Raw genomic sequence first — 15356 nt, forward strand, 5'->3', positions numbered from 1 at the left:
CGACTCTGAATTAAATAAATAATCTCATTTTGATTAATATCACTTTAATTGGAAAACTCCCTTATCCCCTCGGAAAAAAGGAGGTGTGACAGCGGCGGCGCTACATGGACGCTATGGCTCCGGTTCAACATTTCGGAAGACCAGATCTATTTATTACGATGACATGTAACACTGAATGGGTAGATATTCAAGAAGAGTTGTGCGAAGGTCAACTCCCTCAAGATAAGCCAGACTTAGTGACTAGAGTTTTTAGAGCAAAATTGCAAGACCTTAAAGACCAAATTTTCAACAAAGAAATATTTGGCCCTATTGCAGCACATGATTTTGTCATTGAATTTCAAAAGAGAGGATTACCTCATATACACCTTTTGGTCATACTTAAAGAAGGTCACAAGATAGCAACAACAGATTAGTATGATAGATTTATTTTTATAGAATTGCCTGACAAGGACAAACAGCCGCACATGAATGAATTAATTATAAGGCATATGATGCATGGACCTTGCGGTGAAGATCGGCGAACAAGTCCATTCATGAAGGATGATCAATGTAAATTTCATTATCCACGACCATTCAATAATAAATTAATACAAAGAAAAGATGGATATCCTATTTATAGGAGAAGAAATGATGGAAAAAGAGTAAATGTTCGTGGAATAAATATGAATAACCAGTGGGTTGTGCCTTATAATCCATATTTGTTGATGAGATATAATTTCCATATCAATGTAGAAGTTTGCTCAGGAGTAAAAGCAATAAAATATCTTTACAAATATATATATAAAATGCATGATAGGTGTGCAGTTTATATTGAGTCGGATAATGGAGAAAAAATAGTTGATGAAATTAGAAATTTTCATCACGATAGGTCTCTTCGCCAGAAGCACTATGGAGAATTTATGAGTTTAATCTAAGTGAAATGCAACCTCCAATTATTAACCTTCAACTATATCTACCCAACAATCAAGCAGGTACTAAAATTAATTAACACATATAGCAAAATTTATAGCAATTGTTTTTCTGCAACTACATCAATATTTATGTTCTACTGTTGTATCCATACTTTAGTGTACTATTGGAAGAAGCAAAATCTCAGAAATATGATAGCCTCAGACATTGTAAAGCATACTATGCTCACCGAGTATTTCAGGATGTGCTCAATAGACGATGAGGCACGAAATTATCCTTACAGAGAATTTTCAAAATATTATGTTTGGAATCCGCAACCCAAAATTTGGACAAAAAGAAAAACACGATCAGTGATTGGTCGGATTGCTATTAGTAAGACAGCTACTACTTAAATTCAAATTATTATTCACTTCTTAAATTATGCTTATTAACATTTACAAATCAATAATATAACCAATCCCTGAGAAGGTGAAAGATATTATGAGAGATTATTACTGAACCACGTTAGAGGACCATTTTCATTTTAAGATTTGCTAACTGTTAATAGAAAAAAATGTGAAACTTTCAAAGAAGCTGCCAAACAAAGAGGATTATTAGAATCAGATAATAGTATTTCTGAATATTTACGTGAGGCTGCCTTCTTCAAAATGCCACCAGCTCTTCGAAGTTTATTTGCAACAATTTTAGTTCATTGCAATCCAACGGATATTAGAAATCTATGGGAAACATATTACGATGATATGTCAGCAGACTTTCTAAGAATGCATGAAAATTCACCTGCTACTCAACTCAAACATATTATCTGGAGAGTATGGGTAAAAGTGATTTACCAAAAATCAACCAACAGTCATGCCAAAAAATTACTTCAGAATGTAGAAAAATAATTGAAGAAATGTCTATGAAGGTATCTGTAGAAGATTATGAGGCACAATCAAAGTTGAATCATGAACAAGCACAAGCTTTCAAGACCATATTACATAGTGTAGACTCTGGAACAACGGGATTATATTTTGTAGATGGACCTGGGGGAATTAGAAAAATATTCTTATATCGTGCATTACTAGCAAATGTTAGATCAAGAGGTATGATAGCTTTGGCAACTGTAACCAGTGGTGTAGCAGCCGCAATATTACCAGGAGGTCGTACAGCTCGCTCTAGATTTGACATACCTCTTCAAACAAATGATACAACTATGACAAAAATGTCAAAACAAAGCGGTGTTGCTAAGTTAATAAGACAAGCAAAATTAATAATATGGGATGAAGTACCCATGGCAAAGCGTCAAACAATTGAAACAGTTGACGGGAGTTTTCACGATATAATGGATGTCAATGTACCTTTTGGTGGAAAAGTAATGGTCTTTGGAGGCGATTTCCGACAAGTATTGTCAGTTGTTCCAAAATCTACAAGAGCAGAGACGGTTAATGCAAGTTTAGTGAAATCATATTTATGGCCTTTAATGGAAAAGATACATTTCACAACAAATATGAGAGCAAGAGCAGATCCAAATTTCAGTAATTTCTTACTTCGTGTTTGTCACGAGCCAAAATCCCACCACAGGCGCCGTGATGGAACTTAGTCTCTAAGACTAAGTAAGCCGATTACAAATACAATTCAAGCTTTTTTTTTATAAAGATATAATTTAATACACGTGTCGAAACCAACAGCGAAAAATATTATTTTAAAAACCTCCCAAGACTGGTAATACTGAGTCACGAACTCTTACTGAATTTATGAAATGATCTCAAGGATCGAATATACAATATTGTTTGAATAATAATTAACAGTACAATAAAATGGAAAGAATCCAAGAGACTGCGATAACCAAGTTGCTCTACCTTGAATCCTTGCGATCAACACATTAACTCTGCTCGAGTCTGATATTTTCAATACCTAGCTCTGCACAAAAATGTGCAGAAGTGTAGTATGAGTACACCACGGTCGGTACGCAATAAGTATCAAGACTAACCTCGGTGGAGTAGTGACAAGGTACAGTCAAGATACTTACTAATCAATTAACCTGTGCAGTGTATAATAATAATAATAATAATAATAATAATAATAATAATAATAATAATAATAATAATAATAATAATAATAATAATAATAATAATAATAATAATAATAATAATAATAAATAATAATAATAATAATAATAATAATAATAATAATAATAATAATAATAATAATAATAATAATAATAATAATAATAATAATAATAATAATAATAATAATAATAATAATAATAATAATAACAACAACAATAATAGAAATAAATGGCAATGATGGAAATAAGAATAAATAAATGATGTAAACAACAAGGCAACAAGATCACCAAAAATATTGCTCAAACGAATAAGGAACACAAATACAACCAATCAATCAAGTCCCTCAAATATACGTCTTTCCAATGTAAGTACTTCAAGTATAAATCTTTCAAATATAAGTTTTTCAATAAAAATCCTTAGAATATAACATTGTCAAATAAATATATATTTTGAATATACTCCCTTCAAATAAATTTCTTTCAACTATAATTCTTTCAAATAAAAGTTACCTTGTGACACCTCATTTCATAATCATAAAAAATCGGGACTCAACCCACTTTCATATTTCCACGGCACCTCGTGCCCATATTTCTATCACAACTGCACGTACAACGCACGTGCCAATAATATCAATGCATATAAGATACACATGATCAATTTATTTCCACTAAAGTGAGTTTATAATTTTTAAATTAAGTAAGAAATCAACAAAAAAATGAATGTATTTTAGAAATCATTTGGGTGAAGAAAATAACATTGCACTTAAATTAAAGCATTAGATAAACTACTGATTTGGATGTAAAACTATTTAATTTAAAACATAATAATTTTTTTTATTTAAATCAACTCAATCATCGAAAATCAGTAAGAAAAACTAGAAATATACTTCTTCAGAGTCTCGTGCTAAAAAGCCAAAGCCAACACAATACAACTAGGAGCACAAAACACATAATAATAAAGTCAACTAGTACATCACGGAAGAAGACAAGAATTTACATATTAAATGAAACAAAATCACCCAAGACAAGAACATAAATAAAGAAATATCAACAGGGCACTCCCGAGGTACCGCCTCGTAGTCCCAAATCATAAATAAATTCACAATATCTCATTTCCTTATATCACTGCGGGAGCCTTCACATTTCATTTTTTAAAGAAATTATTTTTCCCGAAATAACATCCCGCGTTTTAGCCACCCTTATCACACCGCATGACTTCTAGTAGCTCCCCTACTAGCCACACGTTTCAAGCCACCCTTATCTCACCGCATGCGTTTCAACACCCTGACCTTATATCACCGCATGCGTATCAATATCACAATATTTCACAAATCGCACCTCAAGTGCCCAAATATCACAGCATAATACAACTTGCACCTCAAGTGCTCACATATCACAACATATCACAAATTGCACATCAAGTGCTCAAATATTACAGCATATCACAAATTGCACATCAAGTGCTCAAGTATTACAACATATCACAAATTACACATCAAGTGCTCAAATATTATAACTTTCCACATAAATCAACAATACATTATTTTTTCACAATAAGGAGCCCACGACTCGATCATAATGTGTACAACATCTTAACAAAATGCTCGGGAGTGAACAACTCATCCGAATAATATTTTACAATTTGGCACTTTGCCTCAATATGATTCACGGCTTTTATAATTCAATTTTAAATTTTCAACAACGTGGACTGAAAAGTAATTCATCAAGGAAAAATACCTCTCTTAAATTACAACTTCAAGAAATAAATAGATTTATTCATCTTATTAACTAAATTTTTCCATTTAAATTATCTGTAGGTAAAAATCAATAATGAAAGTGTTTTCCATAAAAATGGCAACGCAAACAAACACAGAGTTCACATAAAAGTCAAGTGGCAATCACACCAAATTATTGTATAAAAACAACCTCGGCAAACAAGGAATGAGGCATGACAAATAAGGGATTTAATAAGTTACAATAATTTTCCAATTTAATACTTAAGGGAGTCTATGAATTTCAACCGATATAATATGCACATATAAACCAAGTATATACTCGTCACCTCGCGTACATGGTTTCAATTACAATATTTCCACATAAGACTTAACACATAAGGGGTAATTCCCACACTCAAGGTTAGACAAGATACTTACCTTTTTGAAGTTAGGCCGACATTCCAAAATCGCCTTTTTGCGTGAATTGACGTCCGTACAGCTCAAATCTAACCAAATTAATTCAATTCAGTGAATATTAATTATATAAATTAATTCCATATAAAAATATTAATTTTCCAACAAAATCCAAAATTTAACTCAAAAATTGTCCGTGGGGTCCACATCTCGAAATCCGACGAAACTCACAAAATCCGATAACTCATTCAATTACGAGTCCACCCATACCAATTTTATCAAATTTCGATAACAACTCGACCTCCAAATCTAAAATTTTCGTTCTTGAAAAGTTTTGTAAAAATCTTGGTTTCTTCCATTTAAATCTGAAATAAATGATGAATATGATCATGGATTTATGAAATATAATCACTTTTGGATATAGGACACTTACCCAAGTTGAAGTCTTGAAAAAATCCTCAAAATCGCCCAAGAACCGTGCTTCAAAAATCCAAAACGAAATGAAGGAAATGACCATTTTTGGTCCATAAGTTTCTGCCCAAAAAAAACTATTCTCGTCGCTAAAAGTCTTACCCCGTCACTAACAGTTCAAATCTGGTCGCTAAAGGTGCACACCAGGACCGTTTATACTAGCAGTTTTATCTCACTAAAAAGGCTCTAACTTCATCATACGAACTCGGAATTCGACAATTCTTATTTCTATGAGTCACAAATAAAAATACGAACCTATTCGTTCAATCGAAACTCAATTCGGAGCTCATTTGCTCAATGCGATACTAATTTCACTCGTTAAACAATTAACTCATGTTTCGCGCTAAAAGCTCAATCGCGACTTGATGAAATTAGACTAAACTTTCCAGATCACTCCTATAATTCATTATCAAAATCTCAAAAGTCTCAAAATTGAATTTTGATCTTTAGAACTAAAAATAGACCTTTGGATCATTACATGCTTATGTTGAAAACATCAAACTCTTCCTCGACAAGCCTGTAGTGTATCAACCATAACTTCTTGTACTCAACTCCAACTGCCAAACAGTTTAAAGTTATGCAAACTAGATACAAAGAGCTACAATTTTTATGTTTTGCTCATCATCCAACTCCTTATAGATTGCGAGATATAAGCTCTCAAAGTCAGCCTTATGTAGCAGAAATTTCTGGCGATGCACACTGCTGTAGCCAAAATCTGCAGTACCAGCTTTAGTCAATCGATCGTAACTTTTTGTACAAATGTTCGAATGATGAATGGTTTATTATTCTGGAAACTAGAATCAAAGAGCTACAACTTTCACGTTTTGATAATATTCAGATTCCTTATAGATTTCGAGATATAGGCTTCCAAAATCAGCTATGCGATTGCACCAGTTGCTGTCCAAAAACAGCTTCTGCAGCAGAAAAATTCCAGCAGCTCCTTTTGTCCGAAATCCATTCCGTTAACCTTCTAAAATACACCCGAGGCCCTCAGAACCTTAACCAAGTATACCAACATGTCCAAAAATACAATACGAACTTAGTTGAGGCTTCAAACCATGCCAAACAATGCCGAAATTATGAATCGCGCATCGAATCGAATTATGAGTTTTCAAATCTTCCAACTTCTATATTTTGCACCGAAACGTATCAAACCAATTCCGATTGACCTCAAATTTTTTACACAAGTCATAAATGACATAACAGATCTATAAAAGTTTCAGAATTGAATTCCGACTCCGATATCAAAAAATCAACTCCCCGGTCAAACTTTCCAAAAATTCAACTTTCGCCATTTCAAGCAAAATTTCACTATGGACTTCCAAAAAAAAATTCGGATCTGCTCCTAAGTCCAAAATCACCATACGGAGCTATTGAAATCATCAAAATTCCATTCCGGGATCGTTTTCTCAAAAGTCAACTCTTTTCATTTAAGCTTCAAAAATGAGAATTGTTCTTTAAATTAAATTCTGAATCTTTCGAAAATCAAACTCGACAATACACGCGGGTCATAATACATATTACGAAGTTGCTCGAGACCTTATGTAGCTGAATGGGGTATAGATTCTTAAAATGACAAGTCGGATCGTTACATTTTCCCCCTCTTAAACATACGTTCGTCCTCGAACGTGCCAAGAATTATTCTGATGACATTAAATTACTGAGTGCATTATTTCACACATACTCACGGGTGATTCTACGTCACCGTAAATTTAACAGGGATCCAACAACATCATCTCTGTGGAGATTATTTCTTTTATTCACACTTATAAGCTTTAAAGTCAATTCCTTCCACTCCGATCAATTTCAAATTCCTTACATCAACACATGGTATTAGTTTCAACTGGATGTAGCAACTCGTGCCTATGCACACATCATACGTATGTCCATAACCACATCTCTGGTCATAATAGTTGTTTATAATTAACTTATCTTCAATTAATCTTATTTTAACCAAAATCTCATATCTAATTTTCACAATACTGACGGCAACACGCGAGGCATGAAGACCTCATAATTATTTTCTCGGGTTAACGAGTCACATTTAACGCTACCTGGGTGGGCACCTACCTCATAAGTTAAAAACTCAATAATTACAACACGAATTTGGCAAGTATGCACAGAGAATTTCATATAAGAATTTTCAAATAAGCCTAACAGGCATGACTCCCTATTAGTACTATAGTATAAATTTAATTTCGCAAGGGAGAACTTAAACACAAGAATTTTCTTCACAAGGATCTCGTCCTTATATAACTTCCGCCGCAGCTCGTAGCCCGGTTTAAATATATTAATTTATATTAAAATACGAGGATCTCGTCCTCAGTTATGAATCACAAGTATTTTGCACATCGTGCCAACTGAATTTTTTTCAATTTCTTTTCTTTCTTCTTTTCAATAAATTTCGTAAATAATTTTCACAACACATAATGAGCCCCCATACCAGTAGGGCATATAATTCATAAAACTGAACTCAATTATTCCGAAATCACATCAAAACCCACTGTAGAGAGTAATAGAAAGTCACTTTTGGACTTATAGTCCTCAATGGTGTACAAAATAAAAATGATAGACACGAACTAACCTCATCGAATCTCCCAACAGGGATAACAGATAAGTGATTCACAAAATTACGAAGCTCACCCATAAGCGGAGCATAGTAGGAGGACTCGCCTCAATATTCAGAACCGAATCAAATTAAGGAAAAATATTCTTTTATAACAGATCAGGATCATACCTGTAACAACACCATCTGGTGTAGTGGCTTCATCCACACCATAGCAAATATATCAGCGGGCTGGGCCTCCCCCTCTAGGGCACCCTTTACCCGCCTGTCCTCTATCTCTAATTGGTTGTGCACGTGGGGCAGTAACTGCATTGGGGCCCATAGCCTGAGTGTTCTGATAAAATCCACCCCTCCTAAGTCTGGGACAATCTCTCATGATGTGCCTAGTATCACCACACTGATAACAACCCCTCTGCAGGTTCGGCTGCTCATACTGGGTTTGTTCCAGATAACTGGAATAACCATTATCGGAACCTTGTGTCGATAGTGCATTAAAAGAACTTACTGGAGCACTCTAAGTATTCTGAAATTATTTTCATGACCCCGTTGATACTGAAATATAGAATTATTAAGGATGCGGGAATACCGCAAGTCCCAGCATCATCCCATACAAATCTCAGCTCTTAATCATATACAAGTTTCGGAGAACCTTTCAATACCACATAAATACATCTCAGGCCAAAACTGATATAACATTTGACCCCACAATCTGATCGTTGATAGTGTACTCCCTTCACTTGGCGCGCAGCCATAGGACATAGTCCGATGATCCACAATACTAACCTTCACCGCTCGTACGACACCAGTCATAAGACACCTCAAGTCATTTATTTGGCGCATGTCATCCTCGTGACAGTTAAACTCACTTCCTCAAGTGGCTTGACTGCTAGTATGTACCCTTCACTAAATGGAAATCCCATACGAACCACATAGTCTCCAATACCACCAACTATCTTCACAACTACATCCACCTCATGACCCTACCACGATTGTGATGATTAGGAAATTAATTAAACCTTCTTAAGATCGTACTTATCAACCAGATGTCAGAACCTGTTGCACCCCCATGTGCACAACTGAATGGTCTCTCAATACTTTCGCATCCTCGATCTGGATGACACGTTATAACAATGGTTTAGCAACCCTGGCTCCCTTATAACCCCTTTGTAGTATCACGAACCATTGGCGCATAGTTGATACCGAGTGCACAATTTCATACATGAGTGGATGCTAAAGAACATAAGATATATGCTTCAAGCTCAATAAATGTCGCACGATAAAGAATGAAAGAAGTGAAAATTTTCCTACTAGCTTTGTAACCTCTCGAAGATAAGTACAGACGTCTCCGTACCGATCCGCAAGACTCTACTAAACTTGCTCGTGACTCGTAGAACCTATGAACCTAGAGCTCTGATACCAACTTGTCACGAGCCAAAATCCCACCACAGGCGTCGTGATGGCACTTAGTTTCTAAGACTAGGTAAGCCGATTACAAATACAATTCAAGCCTTTTTTTTATAAAGATGTAATTTAATACACGTGTCGAAACCAACAGCGTAAATATTTTTTTTAAAACCTCCCAAGACTGGTAACACTGAGTCACGAACTCTAACTGAATTTATGAAATGATCTCAAGGATCGAATATACAATATTGTTCGAATAATAATTAACAGTACAATAAAATGGAAAGAATCCAAGAGACTGCGACAACCAAGTTGCTCTACCTTGATTCCTTGCGATCAACACACTAACTCTGTCCGAGTCCGGTATCTCCAATACCTGGCTCTATACAAAAATGTGCAGAAGTGTAGTATGAGTACACCACGGTCGGTACCCAGTAAGTATCAAGACTAACCTCGATGGAGTAGTGACGAGGTACAATCAAGACACTCACTAATCAATTAACCTGTGCAGTGTAGCAGTATATAATAATAATAATAATAATAATAATAATAATAATAATAATAATAATAATAATAATAATAATAATAATAATAATAATAATAATAATAATAATAATAATAATAATAGTAATAATAATAATAATAATAATAATAATAATAATAATAATAATAATAATAATAATAATAATAATAATAATAATAATAATAATAATAATAATAATAATAATAATAATATAAACAAATGGCAATGATGGAAACAAGAATAAATAAATGATGTAAACAACAAGGCAACAAGAACACCATAAATATTGCTCAAACGAATAAGGAACACAAATACAACCAATCAATCAAGTCCCTCAAATATACGTCTTTCCAATGTAAGTACTTCAAGTATAAATCTTTCAAATATAAGTTTTTCAATAAAAATCCTTAGAATATAACCTTGTCAAATAAATATATATTTTGAATATACTCCCTTCAAATAAATTTCTTTCAACTATAATTCTTTCAAATAATATTTTTGGAATGTAATTCCTTCAAACAAAAGTCACCTTGTGACACCTCATTTTATAATCATAAAAAATCGGGTCTCAACCCACTTCTATATTTTCACGGTGCCCCGTACCCATATTTCTATCACAACTGCACGGACAACTCACGTGCCAATAATATCAATGCATATAAGATCCACATGATCAATTTATTTCCACTAAAGTGAGTTTATAATTTTTAAATTAAGTAAGAAACCAACAAAGAAATGAATTTATTTTAGAAATTATTTGGGTGAAGAAAATAATATTGCACTTAAATTAAAGCAATAGATAAACTACTGAATTGGATGTAAAACTATTTAATTTAAAATATAATAATAATTTCTTTTATTTAAATCAACTCAATCATCGAAAATCAGTAAGAAAAACAAGAAATATACTTCTTCAGAGTCCCGTGCTAAAAATCCAAAGCCAACACAATACAACTAGGAGCACAAAACACATAATAATAAAGTCAACTAGTACATCACGGAAGAAGACAAGAATTTACATATTAAATGAAACAAAATCACCCAAGACAAGAAAATAAAGAAATATCAACAAGGCACTCCCGAGGTACCGCCTCGTAGTCCCAAATCATAAATAAATTCACAATATCTCATTTCCTTATATCACCGCGGGAGCCTTCACATTTCATTTTTTAAAGAAATCATTTTTTTCGAAATAACATCCCGCGTTTTAGCCACCCGTATTACACCGCATGACTTCTAGTAGTTCTCCTACTAGCCACGCATTTCAAGCCACCCTTATCTCACCGCATGTGTTTCAACACCCTGACCTTATATCACCGCATGCGTATCAATATCACAATATTTCACAAATCGCACCTCGAGTGCCCAAATATCACAGCTAGGGGTGGTAACTGGGCCGGGCCCGGTCCTAAGTGGGCTTCGCGGGCCCGGTCCTAAGTGGGCCGGTCCTATGCGGTCCGATCCTAAATGGTCCTGGGCTTCGCGGGCTTATTGCTGGAACCGGCCTGGGACCGGGACCACGAACTAACGGGCCCGGGTTTAGTGGGCCGGTCCGGGGCCTAAACGGGCCCAACAAAACTTTCTATTTTTAATTTTTTTTTAATAGAAGTTAGAGAAAAAAATAGTAATAAAGATATATAAGCTATATTCGATTTATATACTATATATACATCTTAAAATATATATATACTATATTATATATACATAGTATACATCTTAAAATATACTATATATACATCTTAAGATATACTATATATATATATATAGTATAGTATAGTAGATCTTAAGATATATATATACATCTTAAGATATATAAGCTATATATATATATATATATATATATATAGTAAGATGTGTATATATAGCATATCTTAAGATGTATACTATTGAATATGACTTATAAACTATGTATATATATTATAGTATATTATAGTGTATATATACATTTTAAGATATATATATATAGTTATATAATTATATACACACTATACTATATATACATAGTATATTCGATATACTATAGTATATATACATATATATATATATATATATACACACTATACTATATATACATAGTATATAAGTCATATTCTATAGTATACATCTTAAGATATACTATATATACATCTTAAGATATATATATATATACACACACACACTATACTATATATACATCTTATATATACACACACTATACTATATATACATCTTATATATATAAGATATACTATATATACATCTTAAGATATATATATACACACACACACTATACTATATATACATCTTATATATACACACACTATACTATATATATATATAGTATATAAGTCATATTCGATAATATACATCTTAAGATATATATAATATATATAGTAAGATGTATATATATTATAGTATAGTATAGTATATACTATATATACAACTTAAGATATATAAGCTATATTCGATATATTCGATATACATATATATATATATATATATATATATATATATATATATATATATATATATATATATATATATATAAGCTTATATATATATACTATACTATACTATGTATACATCTTAAGATATATAAGCTATATTCGATTTATATACTATATATATATCTTAAGATGTATATATAGTATAGTATATCTACTATATATATCTAGTATATCTAGTATACTATGTATATATAGTATATCTTAAGATGTATATGTAGTATAGTATATATAGTATATCTTAAGATGTATATATAGTATAGTATATATAGTATATCTTAAGATGTATATATAGTATATCGAATATAGTTTATATATCTTATGAGATGTATATATAGTATAGACTATAGTATAGTATATATATAAGCTTATATGTATACTAAACTATACTATAATATATATACATCTTACTATATATAAGCTATATTCGATTTATATACTATATATACATCTTAAGATATACTATATATACATGTATATCTACTATATATATCTAGTATATCTAGTATACTTAGTATATCTTAAGATGTATATGTAGTATAGTATATATAGTATATCTTAAGATGTATATATATCTTAAGATGTATATATAGTATAGTATATATAGTATATCTTAAGATGTATATATAGTATAGTATATATAGTATATCTTAAGATGTATATATAGTATATCGAATATAGTTTATATATCTTATGAGATGTATATATAGTATAGACTATAGTATAGTATAAATATAAGCTTATATGTATACTATACTATACTATAATATATATACATCTTACTATATATAAGCTATATTCGATTTATATACTATATATATATCTTAAGATATACTATATATACATGTATATCTACTATATATATCTAGTATATCTAGTATACTATGTATATATAGTATATCTTAAGATGTATATGTAGTATAGTATATATAGTATATCTTAAGATGTATATATAGTATATCGAATATAGTTTATATATCTTATGAGATGTATATATAGTATAGACTATAGTATAGTATAAATATAAGCTTATATGTATACTATACTATACTATAATATATATACATCTTACTATATATAAGCTATATTCGATTTATATACTATATATACATCTTAAGATATACTATATATACATGTATATCTACTATATATATCTAGTATACTATGTATATATAAGATGTATATGTAGTATAGTATATATAGTATATCTTAAGATGTATATATAGTATAGTATATATAGTATATCTTAAGATGTATATATAGTATATCGAATATAGTTTATATATCTTATGAGATGTATATATAGTATAGACTATAGTATAGTATAAATATAAGCTTATATGTATACTATACTATACTATAATATATATACATCTTACTATATATAAGCTATATTCGATTTATATACTATATATACATCTTAAGATATACTATATATACTATACTATATATACATAGTATACTAGATATATTAGATATATATACATGTATATCTACTATATATATCTAATATATCTAGTATACTTTTTAATTTACAAATACCAATAAAATTAAACATATCTATATTTCCTTTAACATGTTAGTTTTGAAAGAAAATGCGCCCATCATGCTACTTAAAAATTTGGACCTTTCAAATGGCTTATGCAATGGTACAAGGATGATCTGTAGAGGATATGACAACAGTGTCATACATGCCGAAATTACAACGGGTCAATCTGCTAAGAAACATATTTTTATTCCAAGAATCCAACTTAGTCCACCTGAAAATGAAGGATATCCTTTCAAATTCGTGCGGAAATAATTTCTTGTATGCTTAACTTATAAGTCAAATTACTAAAATATCCTTCTTATTATTTCTCTAATTAACTTATTTAATTTAAACTTAAAAAAAACTACAAGTAGACAAAGACTACATACGTGGAAAGAGCAATGTTCCTCTGCCGAAGAATATTAAAAGTCCCAACGGTTCACACAGCTTCGTAACAGTCACAATCATTTGTTAACCAAACCTATCTCTTAAGTAATCTTTTACCCACTTCAAACATTCATCTTCTGTTTTCAGTTTTTCTCTCTTCTGCACTTGATGTTAGTGTTTCACCATCGGCTACTCTCATCAGCGTTCCTTTGTCAAGCCAACTTCCACTATAGTATACTGTAAGTTTAATACGGCATTTAAATTTATGTGTATCACGACCCAAACTAACCCCTGTCGTGATGGCGTCTATCGTGGAATTAGGCAAGCCGACTCATTTCCAAAACAAACCGATATTTTTATTTCAAAGATAATTTCAATGTTATTTAACATAAAAACCTTCATAAAGAAGTTCAAATCAAAATAAAAGTGCGAAAGGAAAAGCCCGACATCGGAGTGTCACCAGTCATGAGCATCTACTACAATCTGTCTAACAATATCAAGGCTAACTCAGCCTGAAAAATAGTTAAATACAACTAGAGGAAGATAAGAGGGAGAAGGGCAGGGGCTGCGATCGCCAAACAGCTACCTTATTATCTCTGAGAAAATCTGCAACCAGAACAATCAACAACCGTTGTCGTGTCCAGCTACACCTGGATCTGCACACAAGGTGCAGGGAGTAACGTGAGTATGCCAACTCAGTAAGTAACAACAATAAATAAAGAATGAGCAGTAGTGACGAACAATAAAGCATATAACGTTCATATCATGAAATCTCAGTAAAATACCTCATGCTTTTAAAATCAGGATTTTAATCAAAATATCTCGTGTAAACCCAGTTCCAGTAAAAAAATCATTTAAGGATATTTTTTAACAGCTCTCAATCAGAGGAAAAATGCAAAGGTCTGCAAA

At 31.6% G+C, this 15356-nt stretch overlaps 1 protein-coding gene across 1 annotated transcript; it reads left to right on the forward strand.

Moving 5' to 3' along the window:
- Positions 1–1801: 1801 nt before the first annotated feature.
- LOC107816917 (uncharacterized) lies at positions 1802–14680 on the forward strand. The gene is made up of 2 exons (XM_075235664.1): positions 1802–2423; positions 14595–14680. Exons 1-2 carry the CDS (start codon positions 1802–1804, stop codon positions 14678–14680), a joined length of 708 nt encoding a protein of 235 aa, XP_075091765.1.
- The last annotated feature ends 676 nt before the right edge of the window (positions 14681–15356 follow it).

Source organism: Nicotiana tabacum, chromosome 17, assembly GCF_000715075.1.
Source record: "Nicotiana tabacum cultivar K326 chromosome 17, ASM71507v2, whole genome shotgun sequence".
Lineage (NCBI taxonomy): Eukaryota > Viridiplantae > Streptophyta > Magnoliopsida > Solanales > Solanaceae > Nicotiana > Nicotiana tabacum.

Bases quoted from the DNA above. Each gene is read 5' to 3' on its own strand.
- LOC107816917 (XM_075235664.1), top strand. From the start codon at position 1,802: ATGTCTATGAAGGTATCTGTAGAAGATTATGAGGCACAATCAAAGTTG. The intron at 2,424-14,594 runs GTAATTTCTTAC...TTCTGTTTTCAG, and splicing joins AAGAGCAGATCCAAATTTCA to TTTTTCTCTCTTCTGCACTT.